At 43.0% G+C, this 23,942-nt stretch overlaps 1 protein-coding gene across 3 annotated transcripts in view; it reads left to right on the top strand.

Moving 5' to 3' along the window:
• The first annotated feature begins 17,510 nt into the window (after positions 1–17,510).
• DCDC2C (doublecortin domain containing 2C) overlaps positions 17,511–23,942 on the top strand; it is a 1,747,636-nt gene continuing 1,741,204 nt past the window's right edge. For 2 of the 3 annotated variants that reach the window (XR_011260401.1, XM_069606023.1), the window contains exon 1: positions 17,511–18,167. Coding sequence is in view for 2 of the 3 variants with exons in the window: in XM_069606023.1 (XP_069462124.1) it covers positions 17,797–18,167 (371 nt within the window). In the remaining variant the exon portion in view is untranslated. The remainder of the gene's footprint in view (positions 18,168–23,942) is intronic. The other variant, XM_069606022.1, reaches the window with a different exon arrangement.

The following is a 23,942-nucleotide window of genomic DNA, read 5'->3' as shown; positions in this document are numbered from 1 at the left end:
GCAGTCGGCTACAAGCTTTTTTTCCCGTGTGCAAGTATTTGTGCACTTTCCTTGGAGACTGCTAGGTGGAGCTAACAACAAACAAAATCTCATTCATTCCGCGGAGCAAGGTCCTGAGTGAGACACAATCCGTGGACGTTCAGGCTCTTGGGCTATGAGCCGTGTGCTACGTGTGACTGCGTCTGCATTTCTCCTGGCTCCACATCAATAATAGCAGAGGTAACCGTACATATATGCCTTTTCAGTGACTTTCTATTGCGGCGACTATTTAAATGCCTATTGAGATCTTGGTTTCAATTGAATGCTGCCACGCTAAAACACTGGAAAGCATATAACATTTTGTCTTCTCCTATTTGCGAAGCCTCTGGTTATCACGAGGGGCTATTTGAATATCGCAATCTTTTTTGTACATGAAGAGTCTGGAGTTCAACGTTGTGGCCATCGTCTGCTTTTCAAGGGACATCTAATAGAAAAGCAGAGGAGCAGCTAACGCAGCGGATTCTCTTACTTCCCCGTTTACCCGTTCAGCAGTCTCTCCCACAGCCTGGGGGACTACGAGGAGGAGTATCAATTTGCCAGTGGTCCTCAATCATATAGTGTCTCGGCAGCAGAGAGCTGGTTTCATTTAGGATCTTGGGGAAACGGCACAGTCTCTGCTGAAGAAAGTACTGTTCTGCCTAGAGACTGCAATTGTGTCTTTTATGAGCACATAGGTTTGGGCACTGTAGGCGAAGAGCCTTTGACCCATGTGCTGATCTTTTGGTTCTAGGCACTTAGTACCTTTACCACAAGTAAAGAGGTTTAAGTTGGAGACGAAATAATAGTTCACTCACAAGTTCTTTTTTCTGAACATAAAGATGTCAAAAACATACAATCTTCAGAGTGCCTTACAGGATACTGGCACATCCGTCTCAACCTTGAACTATGCGTCTTCATTCCCCCTCAGAGCGTCTACCCATCAAATCTTCAACGCCCTACATGCTCAGGGCTCCCTGATGCTTTACCACATGTAAGATTGGAAGTGGGAGAATCTACTCCTCTAAGTCATCCTATATGCGATCTGCTCCCCGTTCATTTGAATTACACCCAAACTACGAGCACTTTAAAGAATACTATTGAGAGTGTGTTCCAAATAAGTCCAGTGGATATGATGGAAGTGGAACAGGGCCTCTCGATTGAGGATCGAGTAATTCCCTTACCCCCAGGGGAACAACTGGAGAAGGTTTCAAACAATAAGGACCTGCTCGATGAAGAACTTTTGGAAATGGAAAATCAAGCCTCAATCGAATTATCATACAAACTTAATGCCTTGTCGGCGATCTAGGAAAAGGATCCCAGTTCTAAATTCTTCCATGCGAAATCCCTGGTGAGAGCAAGAAATCCTATGGCTAAAGCTAATCCACAAGAAGCGAAGAAGTCTAATGAACTGTCTCCCCCCACAATAATGGCTCTCAACTTCATATTGAGTTTGTTGGTAAAAGTATTTGAGAATTTGAAACTTGAAGTTCAACAGCAATCCGGCACTCTATTGGAAATCACGAAAGAACTCGGAATGAGTGAAATCAATATGGTTGCCATAAAAACAGCTTTTAATGAGTCTGTGAGATTCTGGGTGAATTGCACTCAATATCCCTAACCCAATCTTCCAAATTGGACCATTTGACGGATCAGTGGGTGGAGGCTAAGGAAGAGATTAGGTCTCTCTCTGAGAAAATTCACTGCTTGCCCCTAAAACCATCCGAGGCCATTTGTGTGCCCTCAGGGGCTATGAATCCGGTCAAAGAGTTCAATGACACTCCGCTCTCAGCCTCTGTTATGAAGGGGTTTCTCTGCCTGGCACAAGTGGCAGAGATGGAACCACTGTCTAAGAGCTCTGATGAGGTGGTGGAAGTCAACACTTCCTTAGCTCCAGGGTCAGTGGTGCAGCCCTGCAAAAAGAAATCTAACGGGAAAACTAAAAAGCAAAACAAAAAGACAAATAAGGGCTTAATGGAAACACCAGCCACAGTGGAAAATAAACATGTGAAAACAAAACAGAAGAATCGTACATCAGACACCAATCAATTTATTATAAATCTCAAAGGTAAACCTTTGTTGGCTGCTGCCACAGATATTTCCAAGGCAATAAATCTTGGAAAAGGAAAAAAGGCCAGCAACTCTCTAAAAACTCAGAACCAATCTGAAGAAGTGACCAGGAAATGTTATTACCGTGGAATCGGTCCCTATTGGTGCGCTAGTGACCACTCTGAAAATCTCTCAAACCCAGACTAAAGATTAGTACAGGTTACCCTGGCAGCAAAACAAATCCTGCCCCCTCAAACTTCCCACAAAGTTTGTGTATAACAATGAAAATGTAGGATTTGGCTTCGGGGGAGTGGCTTGCGCTCAAGGTCAATCGTTCCAATTCAATAAAGTTTCAATACGACGTTTCAGTAGTCCACAACCATATGCAATATAAGGTTGTTTTATTGTCCAAAAGGAGCAACAGCCGACACGTGTTTCGACCCCCGGTTGTTTTCAAGGCCTGAGGTTTAATCCGTTAACAACAGCGATTAGTGATTTTGGATTTCTCATAGGCTCACTTTGACATCATATGTGCTTCCAGAGCGAAAGGTTATTATTATACCTTAATGTGAAATGGTGGATTGGATGATACTGCATTTATATTTGTCCATTGCTGGTATGAATGATATTATGTGGCCTGAATCATAGGGATAGATCCCATCCCATTCTGTGTTGAACTGCCTTTCGGCTGCTCACAAGTGTTTATTGACATCAAGGTACAAAATTTGTTCAGTGAAGTACCGGTATTTGCTTATCAACGGAGTAGGAATCTCAGAGATTAATTGGTTCAAACTAAACCACCTCTTAAAAAACCAATGACTCAACGTACCGGAACTTTCCCTTGTCTCCATTGCGTCAATTGTAACTCAATCATGAAGGGTAACACTATCAATCACCCCAGAACAGGGAAGAAGATTCAGCTTAAAACATTTGGAACCTGCGACAGCACCAACATTATCTATGGCATCAAATGCCCATGTGGCAAATTTTATGTTGGACAATCGACAAGAACAGCCAAGACAAGGTGGAATGAACACCGATCTTGCATCCGTAATGCAAACACCAACTCGGCTGTAGCACGTCATTGGGCTGAAAATGGACATAATTTGACACAAATTAGATTTGTCATTCTAGAAGTACTAACGATAAACAATCCACATGAAGATTTGGGTCAGCGGCTTAACCGCAGAGAGTCCTTCTGGATAGACAAACTGGGCAGTTTAGTGCCTAACGGACTCAATGAGGAAATCAATTATCACTGCTTTCTGAAATGTTATGTTATCCCTTTTGTTTTGATTGGTATTCTCTTGGGTGACACTTAACATAGTGGGATCTGGGCCCATTTAATGTGAATGTTGTTTCAGCTCAACTTCAGTGCCTAGATTCTTAGTCTGGGACCAATGGTACCAACACTTGATGTGACTAATTACTATGACTATGTACACTGTTATGCATAATTGATATTATTCCCTACTCTAATGCTGCATATCCTGGACCTGGTGTCTAGGACCCAAAGTGCCGTCGTTTGACGACACCAACGGCAACGAAGTTTATTACCACTAACATTTCTCCATCTGCTCTCATTCTTTCATAATTTTGCATCCGACTCCATCGGCGTTGTTTCTAACACTAGTATTTCTTCTATTTCCATGTCTTCCTTTTTCGCTCTTTTATTTTTTCTTCATTCCAATATTCCTCATTCTTCCTTGTGAGGTTTGATAATTGTTTGGATTTATTTATTCCAAGCCCACTGGCCTGATTACACCATTAGTTTTCACCAGCGCGCCCTCCTGGCCGCGTTGTGATCACGTGTCGCATTTAGGAAACGTTGCCTCGGCAACGCCCCGATGCGATGACGGCATTCTGCTTCTCGCAGACCACGGGAGAACTGCTCTGCTCCTGCTCTCAACACGGTAAGGCTCCCTTCACCTTTCAATCAATTAGGACTACGGATGTTATCCGCTCTCAGTAACGGGTTTCTCCTGTTTCCAGCTACCGCATAGCAGGCTGATATACTGCGCTGATTTCTGTCAGGCAGTTCGATTTGGTCACCACTTGGCCGCCACTCTATAGTTTGCTACACTCAACTTTCTACCTACCTGTTACAAGTAACTGTTTTCTTGTCATGTAACTGTCGGTTACATATACACATGATTTACGATATTGACTTATTGGCCTCTCTTATCTTTTCCTGTTCTTTCCTTTTCTACTATTCTACTACTGCAACCACGAATTGATGGTATGTTTCGAATTTTATCACAATTATGAATGTAATCATGTACCATTTTGTACTGCTTGTTTTATTTATGAATATGTATTGATTATGATTAGACTGGCCCTCATGAATGAAATTTATTTCCGAAATGCATTGGCAAAATGTGGTCTGATTGATTAATCAACTGTGGCAAACTCTTCCTCACTAAGAAATTATTAGTGACTACTCATTTTTTTAGACTATTATTTTTGCAGATAAAAACTACTTTGAAAAACAACAGAATTGTATGTTTTTCTTTTTACAATTTGAAGTATATTTTTTACTTTCAAACTGAACTTTCAGTAATTCTGAAAGAAACCACAACCCAGGCTGGGTATCTTAGAGAGCGGCTGTATGACTAGGTATCTTACCTGGTCTCTTGCTTCATACAAAGAATGGTAAAACCTGGTTACATTTTATGAGGGAATGGGATCTCCTGATGCTCAATTGAAACGTGGTGGGGGACCTCCTGAGTGCTCTGACCTGGCATAGGGGAGTATCTTTCTCGACCTTAGATTATTCTTTTGTAACTAGGAGCAGTTTGACAGATGTCTTAAATTGGAAATTGCGGAGGGGAACAGAGATGACCACGATACGTTAATAGTCACACTAACTCGAGAGGCTGTAAATATTCCATCTGATCCCTTGGGTAATCTTTTCATAAACTCTGCTGGAAAATGTCTGAGAAAATTTGAGAGAGAGGGCTCGACTTTAACCGATAATTTGAGTGAACGGGTCAGGGAACTGTCTGGTCATCAGCTTTCGCAGTGTTGTGAACCAGCCAGATTTTTGACTTTTCTATGGAATTTAAGCCCCCAAATTAACTCTGTTCACAAAGAACAGGTGGTACACAAGCACTCATATGATCCCCGAATTCAAGAACAAAAGAGGATTAAACGTCAACAGAGGGCTAGATTAAAAAAAGGGGGGAGGGATTGACAAAAAGCACCCGGAAGAACATCTTAGAATTCTGAATAACAACTATAGGAATTGGATATGCTCACATAGGCACCTGATATATCAACCGGATGGTGAAAAGATAATAAGTGCTCTAAGAAACTCTAGATCCTTTATCAGTTTACTGATAATCAGGAAACTATACTACAGGTATGGACTAAGCATTTTTCTGAGGTATATGGATCCTCAGACATTCTGGTCCCGAAGACTGAGGTCAAATGTAGGTGGTCCCCATATTTTTCTTGTGAGAAGATTGAAAATCTGATTTAAAAAATCATCCACCTCACGAGCGGCTGGTCCCAATGGATTGAGCAATTCCATTCTAAAAAGGAACCCGGTTATTTGGGCAAGGGTGTTAAAATACCTCTTTGATAATATCTTGCTGTCCAAGGAACTTCCGGACTCTTGGAGATAGTCTGTTGTAATTCCTATATATAAAAAGGGGGACCGCCTAGCAACTTCTAATTATCGCCCCCTCTCGCTATTAGACGCAGATAGTAAAATCTTTGTAGGTCTTATTTTGGATGAGATGGAGATCTGGTATAATACCCAAAAATTCAAACTGGTTTTTTGAAGGGGTCTCTCAGCATCCCTTAATGGGCTGGTCCTAAGCTGTTTAAGTGCACAGTCTCTCATGAAGGCCGGTTTCACCCTTTTTGGGGCATGGATAGACCTATCCCTGGCTTTCGACACCATCAACAGGAACCTTCTCTGGAAAAAGTTGAACACCTGGGGGGTCCTGCAAAACCTCTTTTCCATTTTGATCGAACTCCATCATGACTCATTAATGCGAGTCAGGCTATCTAGATCGGATGCATTGTCAGGACCAATTAAGATTGAGAGAGGAGTCCGCCAGGAGTGTCTGATTGCCCCCTTTCTTTTCATGTCTGACCTGAGTCTATGGTTGCAATATAAAGGACTAATTACTCCAAAAATTGGTGACACTCAAATAAAGTGGTTGGCGTATGCCGATGACGTGGTGGTCTTTGATTACTCTCAAGTTGGGCTGCAACGTTTACTCTCAGCACTGGCGGAATACACAAAATGTAATGATCTAAAAATCAACCCAAATACATCCAGGGTCCTTGTTTTCAGGCATCCAAAGAAGGTAGTTAAATTTTATCTTTGAGATTTGTAGAAACACCCAATTGATAGAGTGTCTGAAATTACATATTTGGGGGCAGTTATTGAAGCCTTTCCTACCATGGGCCATCTTCTTGTAACCATTGATCTTAAGGTCCTCAATATGGGGTCACATATTAAAAGAATCCATAAAAAATGTTGTACATTTTCAATTCAACCCCATGTGAGGTTTTATATAGGTAAAGTGGCTCCGATTATTTTGTTTGGCCTAGATTCTAATCCCCTATCCGTTAATATAGATTGGGATAAAATAGAGGCCAAACTTTGGAAAGGAACATTGAATCTGTCAAACTGTGTACCCATTGCATGTCTAATTTTGAACTCGGATTGACATCTCTCAAGGCTATGATGGAGTGGAAATGGGTATCTATGCTGAGATTAATCTTAGATCCACCTAAAGGGTCTCTCTATGAGGATGTGGCACTATTAATGCAAAAAAGAGGACATGTGTTCCTCACCAACCTTAGCTTAAAGTGCAGGATATCTTGCTTAAATCAGAAGGCTCGATGAACTCTTGATCCATAATCCAATGAAAGTCAAAGTCTGTTTGCAATGAATGGACTGGATTCGGACAATCGATAAAATGAGGCATGCATAGATCTCTGCTTCATATACACGTACAGATAAACCAAGGTCTTTTATACCCCAATATCCAAGAAAGTTATCTGATTCAGTGATCAGATCTGACTTTCTAAGATTCAGATTACATTTATTTGTCACGCTGGAAATCCTCTCAACACGAAATAAAGAGAAGTTTCCGAATTGCCTTTGTGACAGATGCAATGAAAATGGTTCCATGCAATAATGTCCCCTCAAAAATATCGCCATGCAAAAATGTCGCTGAAAAATTGCTGGTTTTTGTGGGGACATTATTGCATGGAACGTGCGGGGGACACACCCGCAACCCCCAAACCCTTTTTTTTTCTTTTGCTGCCCCTATCCCCATATATATGGTCACACATATAATATCGCCACGACCTTTTCCCGGCGATATTATGTACGGCAACCATATATATGGGAATAACATTACCTGATACCATGAAAATGGGATCCAGCCGCTCTCATATATTAACAAAAGGCTCAGGTACTTGGGCATTAAGAGTGGCAAAATTCCAGAAATGTGTCCATGATATAAGGTGGTTGAACTTGGACATTTTTTGGGATAGACTATCCTTGGGTAATGAGACCCTTTTGACTTTTTTCCCCATTCCGTTTGCTCACCTGCCGTGATCCATTGTTGAGTTTTTCATAACTGCCCCGTACACATTATCTCTATGCTATTATTTACCTACCTTGCAATGTTAACCGCGCCGTCCGCTGCATTGCAGCTTTGCTGAATGTACTACTAAATGTTAGCCTAAATATGCACTACCAATTGCTACCTTAATTAGAGTCTAACTCAGCATTTTCAAACCTAACACGCACAGACGACATTGTCCTATTGCATTTCAATCATGCACCTGATTGCCTTGTGGATATCAGCCACAACTCTTGCAACCTGCTCATACAGCTTGTACTCTCATAAAATACCCTCCACTGACGTTATGTCCGCATTTTTGTCATTTGTGTGTTCTGTATTGTTTTCTGCCCAGGAGTCCATGTGGGACTCTTCCTCTTTTTGGTTTGGTGTACAGACCCTTGGGATACCCTTGTGGCACCCATGGGTGGGGGTACAACCTTGTACCCCTAGTGTATGTTTTTGGGCACCTGTGTGTGGCCCACAGAGCAGGGTATGGGCTGGTGGCAGCTCCATGCTGAATATGACAGGTGCTCTGATTATCCTCCATTTTGGGATACCCAGGCCCTGCCATTGGAATAGGTTGATTCTTTATAGGAGACAATATGGACCCTGTGGCCTGTTGCTTTCTATTGCCTGTTACCTTGTTTTTCCCAAAGTCCTGTGAAGCCCTGACTCTGTCCCCTCCCCCTGACTGGCTGTTGGGTGGAAGTTCCATATATGGTATTGTGGGGAGGTCCAGGCCAGACTGGCTGGAGCCTTCCCAGCGATTGTATGTTGTGGGTACACCTTGTGGCTGGGACCTGGGTGAATGGAGTGAGGGACCAATATGCACTTCTTGTTATTATGGGTGTCTGGTTTCTGGTATGTGACACAAAGACTGAGACAGCCCTGTCCGAAACTCCTATGAATGCAGTGTGGAGTGCTGAATGGCTGGGTACTTGTCCCAATACACATTCCTTGTTGTGAGTGTCTAAGAGGGAGGAGAATGGCCTGAATGCACTGTGAGCCTGATTGGCTGCCTGACTGCCCTTCTCAGTGATTGGTTGCCTGAGTGTGACCCAGCAGAGTGAATGAGAGACAGAACAGTACATCTGGGGCCTCTCACTGCTAGAAATCGTTCAGAAGCTGACGTTGATACTTGATGCTTAACCTTGAAGCCCACTGGAAGAAGAATTGCTGCTGCTGTCCTTCGCCAATCTGAAAGCTGCTGTGCCTTTAAGGAACTGATCCAAGAGAGCAGCTGGCTAGGGGACCTCTTCCCAAGCTACGAGCGACCATTTTGCACCCGCCAACATTCGCCGAAGCACCCTCGAAGTCAATCCTCGAAAGGCTGCTGACCAGGGACGGGGAACACCGCCGAATCACGAAGCGAAGCGCCCGGACATTGAAGTCCATCACCCTCGACGACCGCAGCCGCAATGCTCCTTTGCCTAAGAACACTTTAAATGAAGGACTCCCCCGCTCATCACCGACGACCGATTTGTCCCGCTGGAGAAAGTCAAGGCTGTCGACACCTCGAGGAGAATCCGCCGGTGGGTTTCCCGTCACCTGAAGACTACAGAGACGCCGACAACTCGACGCCCTTGCTGGGCCAAAGTTCTTCAGTAACTCTTTGCGGCAACAAACTATCATCGTCAAGGTGCCTCACACGCCTCATCTTCGCAGGACGTCCACGACCGATCGTCGACAAGCACCGACAGGACCAAAGCAGCTGCCACAAGGCCTTTGTTCACCATTTCCTCACGGAATCTCGATAATCCATGGCTCCTGCCTTAAAGGGAGCCGCTCAGGAAGGATCCGCCGATGACCTGACGTCGAACTCTGCTATTCAAGGTACATTGGGGTCGCATAACCTTTCTAGGGGGAAATAAGACTCATTGAACAATATATGGACTGGGCTTGTATTATAACTTTATTTACAGGTTTCCAAGGTGGGGGATCCTCATAGAGAACAGTGCCTAGTGGAAGGGGCCCAGTATTCTGCCTATTGTTTTAACCAACCTGCTTTCCTCCTATGTCTATTGTTGGTTCACATTATTAACTGATTGGTATGACATTTGAACTGAGTACAGTTGATGCATTTTAATGGAATCAAAGAGTAATTGTGGTACCACATAGAAACTGTATATATTTACCATTTTAGATTAACTTGAGCACACAATCTGTTATTGTAAACATAGCTTGAATCTTATTTATATAAAGAACTGTGTTTTCACTAACATAGTGTGCGGACATTGCTTTGTGGGTCCTTGGGGACTCCACTGTGCTTAAGAACCAGCCTGCATCACCTCCTGAGAGCGTACGCCTTGATTGCTCGTCCACGATACCAAATAGAGAATCTTGGCTGGGGTGCTCTGTGCCTCTACTCTGCCATATAGGGAGCAGGAGTACAGGTACTCCCTCCAGTCTTTACACACACCCTGTTCCCTTCAGGAGAATTATTGTCAGTAAAACGTCCATTAACAGCATCCTGCACCATCACTATGCACCTAGTCTATAGACCACCCAGACCTTTTGCCTCATTCAATGAAGACATTACTGCACTTCTGACCACTAACACGAAAGCTGGTTCACAGATTATTATACTCTGAGACTTCAACTTCGGCCTGAATGATCCCAATGATGCAAACGCCACTCCAGTGGCTAACTATCTCAGAGATAGGCCTTACTCTCAGGATTAATGCACCTACCCACACCAAAGGACGTACCCTACACTGGGTGGCTGACCTAAACTGCACAACTGCCATAACCACTGTCAAACCAATTGCATGGACTGATCACTATCTTATTGCCTTTGCTATTCAAGATCATCTTCAAATGAACTCCTGCTTACAAATGGCTCCCCCTGCCATGACTAGAAATAAACACAATATTACTGTTAACTCTTCCCACCCTATAACTAATACTTCATAGCCAAGTACAGACCCCTGTGGCACTAGTTGAGCTTTACAATTCTACACTTAAACAGGCCATTGATAAAATAGTCCCCCTTAAACTATGTAAAGGGAAACCTGGAGCCCATCTTAATTCCTGGTTTACTCCCAGTCTCAAAACTATACGCAATTCATTTTTTTTAGCAGAGTCCCTCTGGAAAAATAACCGAACAGCTTAGAACAAGGAAACGTTTACTAATATGTCAATGATATACAAACGTGAAATCCTTCAAACAAAAAGGGATAACTTCAATGATAGAATCTCCAAAGCCAATTCTAGCACAAGGAACTCTTTACCTAAGAGAATTGGAATCTCCTGCCACCCCCCCCATGGACACCTGCATCAAAAATAAAACTTGGTTCACCAACATCTAAGATGCCTTATGTAACAAAATCTTGATGCTACAAGAAAAAAATCACAAACAAGAAAGCTACCATTGCACCTAATGTCACAAAATCTCAAGGAACCCCACGCCCTCTCAAGCAGCCAGCCAATCAATTCCACTTCTCCCCCTGTCTCCATCACAGAAGTGGAAAACAATCTCTTTACTTAAACCTTCTAGACGTCTAGGTGACTCCTGTCCAGCAGCCACTATCAAAGAAGCAGCTAGGGAACTAGCAACCTTCATTACTAGACTAATCAATTCTTCTTTCAACTCAAGCACATTCCTGACAAATCTGAAAGAGGCTTGGGTTCTCCCTCTAAAATATTTAGACAAGGCAGCCTATCTTCAGTCCTACTTAGAATCTAACAATTTGCTAGGACTCCGCCAATCAGGAGTCAGGCCAAGACATGGAACGGAAACCGCACTTATTGACTTAAAAAAACAAATGGATGTGCTTAAGGATAAAGGAGAATTAGCCATCCTCCTTGAGACCTGTCAGCCGCGTTTGACTTGGTGGATCACAAGGTACGCTGTAACCATTTGACATCAGCTGCCTGCTTCTCCAAGTCAGCGACTGCCTGGATCCAATCCTTCGTAGACAACCCCTCCATGAGAGTCTTCTCCTCCATGGCTTCAGCGGACCCAGTACACGTAACCTGTGGAGTACCCCAAGGCTCTTGCATCTGCCCAACTATGTATAACATATTTACTAAACCCTTGTTTGACGACCTTGACAATCTGGGTGTCTCCTACACTAATTATGCCGATGACACCCACGACACCCAGATTATCATTCCCATCATAGGTGACTACACAACTGATGTGGCTAGTATTAATAATATCTACCTTGTCATACACGCTTGGATGGCCAGTCATGGCCTTTGCCTTAATGATGACAAGACGGAGCTCTTGCTCATCAGCCAGGCTAAACAAACAACAACCAATTCACATTTTTGAAAAAGCAGATGTTGCAGCCAATATCGGCTTGAGTTCCTATCTAGAGCGAAGCCTTTGTGCCTCTCTGGTTCCTTTCTCAGATGGCCAAGGGTCTGCACCAGGGGTGCCTGTATTGTGGCTGCAGCAATATATGTACTATTCCAAAAAATAAAGTTGGTACCCTTTAGTGCGCTCCTTGGGAAGAATTACTCAATCACTTGGTTATGTTAATTCCAATTTGTTTATTCAGTATAGGTTCTGGATACTCAATGCACTTAAAGTTTCAATAAATAAACTTTGTCTCCCAACACGTGTTTCCCCATGACTTTAGCCACGGTTCCTCAGGGGAGATTCTAAAATGAAAAAAGAACCCAAATTCATACATCCTATGTAAATAAACAGAGACTTAAGTGCATAAAACCTCTAGTTTCATAACCACTTCTATCTGAGAAGAGGACATACACTCACCCTTGTCATGTTTTTCATAATTCTGATTAAATATTGATTGGTATTCAATTTTCTCTCTCATCGACTCTCTATTTGTCTTCCTTTTGTTCTTTATCCCTTTTTTCTTCTGTTTTTCTATAAGAAAAATTCACAAAGCTCACATGCTTTGGTTCACATTCTAATACTGGCTATTAATGTGTTATATTTCTGAACAGCAAAGCAGTCTTTGCTGTCCTAGACAGTGTGCTGTATCCATCCTAGCTTATATGTAATGGCATTTTAGCATTAGTCCATTATTACTAGTATGAATTCTGCATTTGCATTGGTATACAGTTTATGATTGAATATATGCACCCTCTATGAGGTAGCCCTTTACATTTCTAGAAAAAATTATTATAAATTACTATAGTGTTTACCTTGTGTGTAGATTCTTATGGATTTAAAGATGTTCCTTTCTCTCGGTACGATTGCCTCTGTGCATCCGTGGTTCCCGGATGCATCTTACCTCAAATCTGCTTCTGTTTATATATCGCGGAGCACGTCGCGTGATGACGTCATCGCGTAATGTGCCGCGATGACGTCATACGCGTCAAAAAACGTGCGGCGGCCATCTTGGATTTAAATTTTTCAGGTAGCATTGCTAATTTGCAAAAGAATGGATTTATTTTCAAAGAACCCCTAAGCTAACACTAATGTCTTCTTTAATTTAGTTGTGTCTCTAAATGTTGTTATATCTATGCGTGTGTGATGGCATCAACACGTTGGATCCAACTTTCCATTTACTATATTTCAGTGTATGTGGTATAGTGTATATAGACTCTATGTATAAATGAACAACAAGTTGCTTATACATGCTTTCAGTGGTAGACAGAGAGGTGCTTAGGATAATGCACATATACAATCAATAGTGTTTTTATAACCAGTTTGCCATCTCTGGATCTGTGTTTAGACCAGTTTGGCATGTATCCATTATACAAATCCATTTTGACTCCATTCTCCTTAATATAAGTTCTCTGTCTCCTCCTCTTTCAGGTTGCTCGATTTTTTCCAGTCCAATGATTTTGATGTCCTTGATGTCTGATTGTTAGTGTTCTTTTGCAAAGTGTATGGCCATTGGGTACCTTGCATCCCCGTTCTTGATTGCTCTAAGATGTTCCAATATCCGTATTCTAATTTCTCTTATCGTGCTTCCGATGTATTTCTTGTTGCAAATGCATTGTATAGCATAGATTACATATTGGCTTCTGCAGTTTATAAATTGTTTGATGTCAATCGTTTTTCCAGTGGGTAATTTAATTTGTTTGATTCCATTTATCATGTGTGAACAAATTAAACATTTGCTGCATTTGTAGGATCCTGTTGGTGCCGGCACTTTCACTCAAGGAGACCTTTACTGGGTTCCTTAGATGACTCGGACTTAATTTCTTTTTCAAAGTTGGAGCTTTTCTAAATACCATTGATGGTTTTTCTTCAATAATGGTGCCGAGTGTATCATCTGTGAATAGAATGTTCCAATGTTTATTCAAAGTTTTCTTTATGTTGTATATTTCACTACTGAATGTTGTAATGAAATGGGTTTTCATTTCTTTATTCTTTACTTTCCGTTTTTCAATTAATAGGCTGGTTCTTGTTACTTTTTCTGCTTTCCGAATTGCATGGTTAAGAGAATCTTCTTTATATCCTCTCTGTATAAAGTTTTCTTTTAGATCTGTTAGATGTTTTTGGTACCTGGTATCCAAGCTGCAATTGCGTTTTATTCTAAGCATTTCTCCATATGGGATGTTCTTTATGGTGTGTTTTGGATGGTTGCTTTGTGCATGTAGCTTGTTGTTGACTGCTGTGGGTTTAATATACAAGTCTGTTAGTATCTTGTCACCATCAGTGTACAATAGTAGATCTAAAAATTCTATTTCTTCTGAGCTGATTTTTTCTGTGAATTTGATATTGTGATTATTATCATTAAGATAGGCAATGTATTTCAGGAGGCTTGTTTTGTTTCCATGCCATATCACAAGGATATCGTCTATGTAACGACCCCAGTAGACAATTTTGTTTTCTATGAATGCCTCATGTTGCCAGGCATGGATTAATTCAAAATGGCCCATAAATAAATTCGCATATGATGGGGCAAATTTCGCCCCCATGGCAGTTCCTTGTTCCTGCTTATATAGGACTTGATTAAACAAAAAAATGTTGTTTAACAGAACGAAGTTTAGCATCTCTAGAATCATATTATTCTGATTAAGAAATTAAATAGACCTTGTTTTCAAGAAGAATTCCATTGTTTCCATTCCTTTTGTGTGTTGGATGCTGGTGTAAAGTGACACCACATCCAACGTCACAAATAAATATTCTGCTTCCCACGGTATACACTCCATTTGTTGTATCACGTGTTTCGTGTCTCGTAAATAAGAGGCTAGCCCTGTTGTTAGGGGCTGTAGATATAAGTCTATATATTCTGAGATTCTTTCTGTTAAAGAACCTATCCCATTAATGATGGGTCTACATGGTGGAAACGTCTTGTACTTTTTGTGTATTTTTGGAAGGAAATATATTATTGGCATGACAGGTTTGTCTATTACCAGATACTTTGTTTCTTCTTCCGTCAGTAGGCCCATTTCTTCCCAATGTTTTGCCATTTGATTCCATTGAGCTTGTAGGTCTCTAATTGGGTTTTTTTGTAGTGTTGAGTAACATTTAGTATCCTTTAGTTGTCTGGTTCCTTCTGTTATGTAATCTTGTTTCTTTATAAGCACAATGTTCCCTCCTTTGTCAGCTGACTTCACAACTATTTCCTCATTTTTGGAGAGTGTATCTATTGCCTTTTTCTCAGCTTTCGTTAAATTGTATTTGATGTTAGTTTGCTTGTTTTCAAGGTATTTTTTTCGTAAATCATTGCTTACAGCTTTTTGAAAAAGATCTATGGCATTGTTTTCCATTAAATTGGGTATGAATTTCGATTTAGATCTTAAATGTGTTTCCTCCGTCTGGAACGGATCTATATTTTGTTCCGCCATGAAAGTATCCAATGTGAAATCTGTTTCTGTTAGATTCATTATGTTTACTGATCCTTCTGCTAGTACCACAACCAATTCACAACCTTCAACATTGACAGCTCAAACATCAATGTCTCCAAAGAGGTAAAAACTTTAGGTTTCTACCTTGACTCGTCTCTGAACCGGAACAAACAAGTTAACACTACTGCCTCAGCCACTGGCTATACATGTAAGCTCATTAATGTATGCAAACCATTTCTTTCCACTGAGAGCTGCATTACATTTGCCAGAGCTCTTATCCTGTCTAAGCTAGAATACTGTAATGCACTCTACCTAGGGACGAGTAAACAGAACATTAGCAAACTGCAAGTATTACAAAACAACTCCCTCAGAACTGCATTGAGAATACATAGAATGCAGCCCATCTCCAATGCCAGACGATCTACAAAATGCTTGCCATTAACAACAGAATTAAATTCAAATCCTTGAATCTGACTTTTAAATGCCTCTCCAACTTGGCTTCAAAATACTTGGCGGACAAATTCACTAAACACACCTCTGCACGCCCCATTAGATCTCTACACGCGAATTGCCCTAAATTACCTAACTTCAAACTGAAGAAAGCAGGAGGAAGTAGCTTCCCAGTCATGGCAGCTAAACTTTGGAACTCCATGCCCGCAGCTTTAAAATCCGTCCGTTCACACTACACATTCAGAAAAGAAACTAAAATGTGGCTTTTTTCTCTGGATTGTTAAAGAACTATGACCATTCTGCACGTTGTATAACAACCTTCGCCCATTGTAAATGTATAAAAATCTGTTTGTACTTGTCCATGATTTACCTATTTGTTTTGCTATTTCTGTCATATGTGGGTGTTCCACACTGTATATACGTGCCTATCTGTGTATAATAAGTAACCTTGTAAAAAATGTTTTACATGTAATGCACCCAGATACCCGAGAGTTTGGCGCGCTATACAAATAAACAAACTTAACACTTCAAATTTGCAGGTGGGTGTGCTGTCCCCTAACATGAGCAAAGCAGGAATTAATGCAAATGCATTGCTTCGGCTCTGCCAGGAAGAACTCAGCTGTGAGGGGTTAGATGTTTCTAGATTTAAAAAAAGAATACGCAGAGAAAATGTACAGGAAGCATGTCAGGGAAGACGTGTCGTTTTAACAACAATGGTTCAGGGGTCAGTTCCTCCTGAATGTGGAGCCCCCAAATCCCCCCAGGGATCACAATATGAATTTATTTCTCAGCTTTAACAAATTCAGAGACTGCACCATATTAAGCTGGTTTACAGCAAACTTTCGAAATAAAAATGTTTGTTTTGGTTTTCTAAATCCTGCATATTGGAGATGTGGTTGGATAGCTGAATGATCTGCGAAACACTAGGAACCCTGCATTTTAATCCTGGCTTCCCCACTTGAACAAGTAGTGTGATCTTTGGAGCATCCCTTTATCCCCCCCAGGCACTTTGCATTTTCTGCTACAAATGGGGGCACTTGAAGACATGGTAACCCCAGTATTAAATGCTATGAACACAAATGTGCAAGACATGTATTTTCATGCTACTTTGGAAGCGTGCACATGTTTCAGCAAAAAACGTTCTTGGGTGCTGGAATTAAAACTCCTAAATGCGGGTGCTTTAAAGTAACGTGGTGAGGCAAGGATGCAGCATCCCAGCACATGAACGAATGGATGAATGAATGTACGAACGAACGAACGGGTGAATGAATGAGTGCATCGTAGCAGTGTTATCAATCATGCTTCTTAGCAATCTTTCTTCTGAACCCCTGGAGGTATCAATTGCAGTGACGTTCACCATAGGGATTCACGTGATATATTGCGTGGATGAGAAATTGTGGGTATTCTCAGCGGGTGAGTTGAGAGCTATTGCCATGCTTCATTCTATGAAGGGATACTGTGTTGGGACCTTCGATGCGCCCACGACCCCTCCTCAGTACATTTTGTCAATGTCCAGCACTGCACACCCACTGAAATATACCGTTTATTTAAGGCTCTGCTGTAATTGAGATAACACATAGGCGAATGCCTGTTCCTTTGAGTGTCGTCTATCACTAAGACAGGGTCAATATGACGTCGGGTGTACCTCTGCCCCGGTAACAAAGTATGCGGCCGTGCGACATCACATTGAAACAATGGCTACTAGAGCCATCCGAGCGCAGCGGCGGTGGCCGCCCACCTCCGTCCCCCGTGGCCCCCTGGAAGCAGTCCCCGGCCTTTTCCCATAATATGTCTCGAACAAGCTGCCGTGAGCCTTACAACTCGCGGTGCCACGTTCAGTTTCACAAACTTCTGGGCGCTTTGATTCTCTGGCGAATCTTCGGTGGGCTGCCGTTATTTTTACGACTACTCCTTAACGTGGTGTGAAGAGACTTCCTTCAAGCAAAACCCTACAAATACGTTCTAAGAGATGGCTAGCACAAGATCATTCTTTGTTGACGAGACTCCCTACACGACCTCCTTCAGTTACCGCCCGCCCGAGACGCCAGGTCTGCATAACTACTACCGGCAACACCGTTCCCAACTCTCGCCCGCCAAAACTGTCCTCTTGCACCGCAATGGCGACCGCTATTTTGTAGGCCGGAAGTTCGTGGTGAACCGCCGACACGTGCCCACGTTCGATCACTTCCTAGTGGAGGTGACGAAACGCGTACCTTTGGACCTTGGCTCCGCTGAACGCATTTACACGCCACGCGAGGGGCACCGTGTGCGTGAGTTAGAGGAACTGCAGCATGGGCAGGTACTGGTGGCGGCAGGAAAGGAACGCTTTAAGAAAATCAAGTAAGTGGTACCAGCTGCAGGGAGTTAGTCATTCTTAGGTTGTTGGCATGTAGTGCAGCCTCACACCGATAAGTGTGACTTGTCGAGCAGGCCTATGCCCAGAAAACGGCCTATGCGAAATAATATTTGGGGCCCAACACATTCCAACACAAAAAACTCCTATGACTAACACTTTATAGGAAAATGTCAAAGCATAGGCTGTAAGCCTTTGCCTCCCCATGCTTCTGTAAGGTGTTTCTCCCTTTGATTCTGTAGGAAAGAGTGAGCAACAACCTGTAGGAGACCTGTACATGGGATACTTACACCTTACTGCACATATGTGCAAATGAACGCCCAGGGGGATGATTGCTGAACCGTCAGAGGAGGGCCTATGGCAGCACCTTTGCCTATGCAGGCTGCCTTCAGGCCCTATGGCCCGGTCAGCCCTGATGACTGACCAAGGTACTTGTGCCCCTGGTTAAATAAAAAGACAACCTTATTTCAGGATAAGCGCTATTTATACAACTTTCATATAATAAACCAGTTGTCCTTACAACATTTGCATCTTTACAACATTGTGCCCTTAGTGTGGGGCGCTCTCAATTCATGCATGACATGAACCAATGCTTTATTGACCTCATATGGAATACAAAAATAGCATCATTGCAGTCACCTGGGCAGCAGGGTGTTTGGAGGGTAATATTTCATAAATAAATAATCACCAGCATCAATTTGGTACTCTGGTTGGATGGGTGTTGGGTGCAAACGTATTCACATTTGACAAATAAATAATTAAATAGCATCACCTTGGTACTCTGGGTGTATGGGTGTTGGGCACAAGTTCATTCACATTTGACAAATAATTAAATAGCATCACCTTGGTACACTAGGTGGGCGTACTTGCCTCTCATTGCCTTTGTATTCACTTAAGCCCTTTCGATATTCCTAGCCCCCATAGTAGCTGCAGACTACCACCAGACACACGACACATATGACACAGACCAAAACCTGGACTTATCTATTAGTTGCCCCCACGGAGCCGTAAACAACTTAACTGGGGGACGTTGGAAAAACAAGAACCGTACCATTAACACCCCAAACTCCCCCTCTAATATGATGGAAGAGGCAGGGTAAATAAATGCCCCCCCCCCGCCTGTCTAGCCCCCATATAACACCAGGGTGAAGTATAAACCTGCCACCAGCCACGTCACTTTGACTGCGCAGGCAACGCTCAGCCTCTCTGGGGGGCTGTGCACAATTGTGGGCAGGGGGCTTGGAAAGATTGGGCCATGCCCAGTCACGCCTTCCCCTGATCGGGGGACAGAGGGAGAAAAGAACACACAATGGGAGGGACCCCACAGACCAACCCAGGGCCAACCTGGCCTCTGGTGAAAGGACACTATTGCCACAATGGTCGTTGACACCCTCTACCTATCCTAGGGCCTTCCTTCGGTCTCCTGGAGGAGCGTCCAACGCTCGCCTGAGGTAAAATCCCCTCAGCAGCCTCTCTGTGAGAAAAGACGAACTGTCGGTTTACTGTGCTCCACTCTGACTAGACTAGCCCGACACGGTCAAGCCTGTGTGTGAACAAAACACTTTACAAAATATAAGGCGGTTCAAAGTATAACTTCTGTTCCCTCACCCTTGGTCCAAAATACCTTCAGCTAACCCTCCGCAAATACCTCCCCTCTCAAGCTCTTCGCTCCTCTAACTCCCTCTGGGTCAATCGTTTTTCAAACAAAGGTGCTGGGGGTAGATCCCTATCTTCGGCTGGAGCCTCCCTCTGGAACAGTCTCCCTGCCACTTTAAAACTTGAGGAGAACCATCTCTGGTTCCGGAAGCACCTCAAGACCTTCCTCTTTGCTTCTGCCTTCGTTCCCCCTCTCCCCTGCTGATCTACTCTCTCTTGGCAGTGTGCACCTGGCAACCCTCTGTCCCCTGGGCCCACGTACCTGCTCACCCTGCCACCCTCCTACACTGCCTCCCGGCCATCCCTAGCACTGGGGATTGTATCTGTACCCATACACCCCCCCACATTTTTTTTCTTCTTTTTTTCTGCACATATCAGACTACCCAGTCTGCTGCCTTAAACACAGCACTTGCCACTTGCCGGCTGCACTACCACTGTTTATTGCCTCAATGTTCTATTTATTATTTATTCTGCTCCGCACCTTCCACTCTCCCCCTTCCATGCACTTTTTCTTTTTCCCTTTCTCATGCACTTGCGCGTTCTCAATGTCACTGGGCCTAGTAAGATCGATGTTGTGTTCTCCCCTGTTCCCCTCCCTTGCCTAGTCGCGCTCTGAAACATTTGTGTACGAGCGTGATACAAATAAAATATCACATATCATATCATACCCCTTGGCACATTCCCACTCCTACCTCAGCGCCCAGATCTGACTAGCACGAAATGGCACAGGAACTCTGTCCCTCACCTCAATGCAAGCACGTTCACCCACGCACCAGCCAACTCTCCCTCTTAGCTCCTGACCTGGCTCTCAGTCTCAACCCTGGGGAGGGGAGAGCGAGGCGCCAGCCTGTGGACAGACGGCCTGTGAGGACGTCCCAACACGGATGACGGCGACACCGCCCTCTGTATCTCTCCCAGTTCCTTTTCTCTCCCTGTTCTCTCATCCCTCCGGCTTGTATGCCCCCCGCGCACCTCCCACCGGCTTTGAATGGCAGGGGAGCCCCAGCCTGACCTGAGGTGAAAGTACCTCACACATACGGCTGCTCCCACTCCAGGTGGAGCGTACCATTAGTCTTACGCAGACAAATCCTGCTGGGAATTCGCTCCACGTAACGTACTTATCAATACAAGCATGCCAACTTTACTACATGTGTACAAATACAAAGGACAGTGTCCCGAATGCTGGGAAAAACATAGGGGGGGGAACCACACAAATGGAGCACCCACACATGACAATGCCCAAACTAGGGGACCTGTCCCCCAGTATAGTTCAGCACTGAGCTAATGCTGGCAGCTCTTTTCTTTTTCTTCTGACAGACTTCGGTAAATACGGGTTTACACTACAGTTTATACAAATAAACTTGTAATTTAGACAGCAAGCCAGAAATATGAAAACAGTAAAGTATCTGTAATCATGTTCACAACGTACGCTTTGGCAAAAGGGAACAGAAAAGTGGTAGCGTCAAAGCACGTTTAAAGCTATAACCATATATAATGTAAACAAATTATATATTATACTGTTTTCGTTTAATAAGAAAGTGTGAATGTCACCTAAATGTGATCGGGCAATGAATGTCACGCACATTAACACACTCTGTTGTAATTGTGCATAAAAAGGGTGCCTATTTTTAGCACTCACCTTATTGGGAGACAGGTGTAGTCGGGCCCAATATATACTTTTTATATACCTTTATAGAATACTTGTCCCACCCCTTACCTGTCCCCAACCCCCGATTACCTGGGTCTGAGGTCACACTGGTGAGCCCCTCAGTGGCGTGGCAAAGGGATAGGAAAGCAAAATGTATGGGGGATGGAGTTCCCCCAAATGCCCCTAAGGAAAAAGACACATGGTTAGAATATCGGTCATACAAAAGGAAAGGCAAACAAAGGAAATCTGGTGTACGGTTCTTTTTAGTTGTTCTTTGCTTATATGTACTTTTCTCTTGCGATACACCAGCAGGGTTTTAAGAGTTATATAAATAAGCATTGGCAATGGCAACTTCTTGAACTTTTCTTCATGCATGGAAAAGGCACCTGTCAGGCACTGCTGTAATGCTACTAACTGGCCATTGATGGTAGCAGATGCAAAATGGTGCAAGTACCTGGGCAGCTAATAGCAGCGCCTGATAGTTACACACAAGCCAACGTTGTTGGCTTTGCCAGTGCTTGTTTTTAAAAGGACTTCAGTGAATGACCGGTAAGTGCTTATACATCGAGTGGCTGAAGGTAGAGACATTCCTATTACACCAGTAGCTGATTTACAGCATCAATTAAGTCATTAAGACTGCTTTAATAAACCACTAGCAGGCACTTTAAGTGCAAATTTTGATGGTAAGTCTGCGACAAGGCGAGTTCAAAGAATTCCCAAGAGGTGGTGTTTAGGGCAGGTATTAGGTGGGAATGGCCAGAGGAATTAGCTTGGCCAGTCAATGAGAGGGGAAATAACGAAACAGCACCTACAATCGGTTACAGACCCTCATTCAAAGCCCATATTTGAAGCTCTTATGTTAATGAAAACTGGTGCATTTTGGGTGTGAAAAGTACAGAATTATTTATCACTCTTAAGCCTAAAGTTTTTTTTTTGGGTATGGCAGAACAGAAGAAATTAAAGGAACATTGCAAATAATCTGATGAGTAAAATAACTGTGCAGAGTTCATGGCTGCAGCATGAAGCTTAGCAGATGATTCATCTTTGGGAGAGATAGATGATGCGTGTGGAACAGATTAGTCCGGTCAGTAGTTACATGTCCTTTGGGCGCGTTGCGCTTTACAAATTCATAATGTCAGAGATTACACTGGCAACTGGATGAACTTAATTCACGTCCAAGGACATAACATCTGCTGTCCTGAAAGACAACAAAGCACGGCGCGGGTGCTGTGCGGCTCAGCTCTGTGCATGTTAACAATTTGAGATCAGTAACTGGTTGCACTGAGCCTTAATATTATGAACAGCATCCGCAGCAATTCATTGCATGCATTTTCAGAGATCGGACTAAAACAGTGCACATTTAGAGAAAGAAACGTAAACACATAAAACACAGTTTTATGGAGATTTCAGCTTGCATGCAAACTGAAATGTCACTATTAAATAATGTATTCGTAAGTAAAATAGAAATAATACTGCTGCGACTACATACATATTCAGGAATTCAAAGATGTAGCAAATGTGTAACCAACTCAGCCATCACTGGGAAAGTAAATGGTGATCTAAAAATGGAACAACCCAACTCTGTGTGTGTACATAAATATATTGTAAGACATTTCTTTTAGTACTTGTAGGCAACTGTACTTTTCTCTCTCACTCTCTCTGTATGTCTGTCCCTCTCTCTCTCAATGCGCGCACCCGCGCGCACACACACACACACACACACACACACACACACACACACACATACATATATAAGGATGAATGGATAGATAGAAAGAGACAAAACGAGACAGAGAAATAGAGAGATGGGTATATAGATACATATATTTAGAGAAAGAAGAATGGATAGATAGAGAGAGAGAGGAGGGTAGATAGAGAGAAAGATAGATGGGCAGGAGTATATAATGACAGAAAGGGTGAATGGTAGATTGATACATTTGATAGATTCCCCACTATACTTTGAAAACTGCCCTGATCTTGATCCCCCTCTCTGTCGTTTTACAGGAGATTTCTTCTTAGAACGTTTGCTTTCTAGTGTTAAATTAACCATGTACACAGTGCACGTGAGACGTGATAATGTTGTGCAGACCTGGCATTCTTTTCCCACACTAGTCCCGACTTACTGTGCACCAACGTGGAAACCTGCGAAGGCGTGTGATTTACAAATTAAGGACAAATAATAGTGTAAATGCCTCATGTTCGGCAAAGTTAGAGCCAAGAGCAATGATGTCTTTGCGCCAGAGCCAGTGGCGATTATACTTTAAACTGACAGCAGCTTGCAGTCTAGCCCTTGGTGTAAATCAGCAGCAGTATAATGCGAGAGATACACTCCATTCCTCGGAATGACGCACTGAGGGAGTATCCCTAGTTCCTGCATCCCCTCAGCAACTTGTAATCTAATTGCACGGTGCGTTCGTAATGCTGTGTGCTTGCAGTGTCATGCCACATGAAAATCCCT

This window comes from Ambystoma mexicanum, chromosome 4p (genome assembly GCF_040938575.1).
Source record: "Ambystoma mexicanum isolate Mex_15411 chromosome 4p, UKY_AmexF1_1, whole genome shotgun sequence".
In the NCBI taxonomy this organism is placed as follows: Eukaryota; Metazoa; Chordata; class Amphibia; order Caudata; family Ambystomatidae; genus Ambystoma; species Ambystoma mexicanum.
The sequence above is the reverse complement of the archived record's forward strand: the minus strand, read 5'-3'. Positions and strand labels throughout refer to the sequence as shown.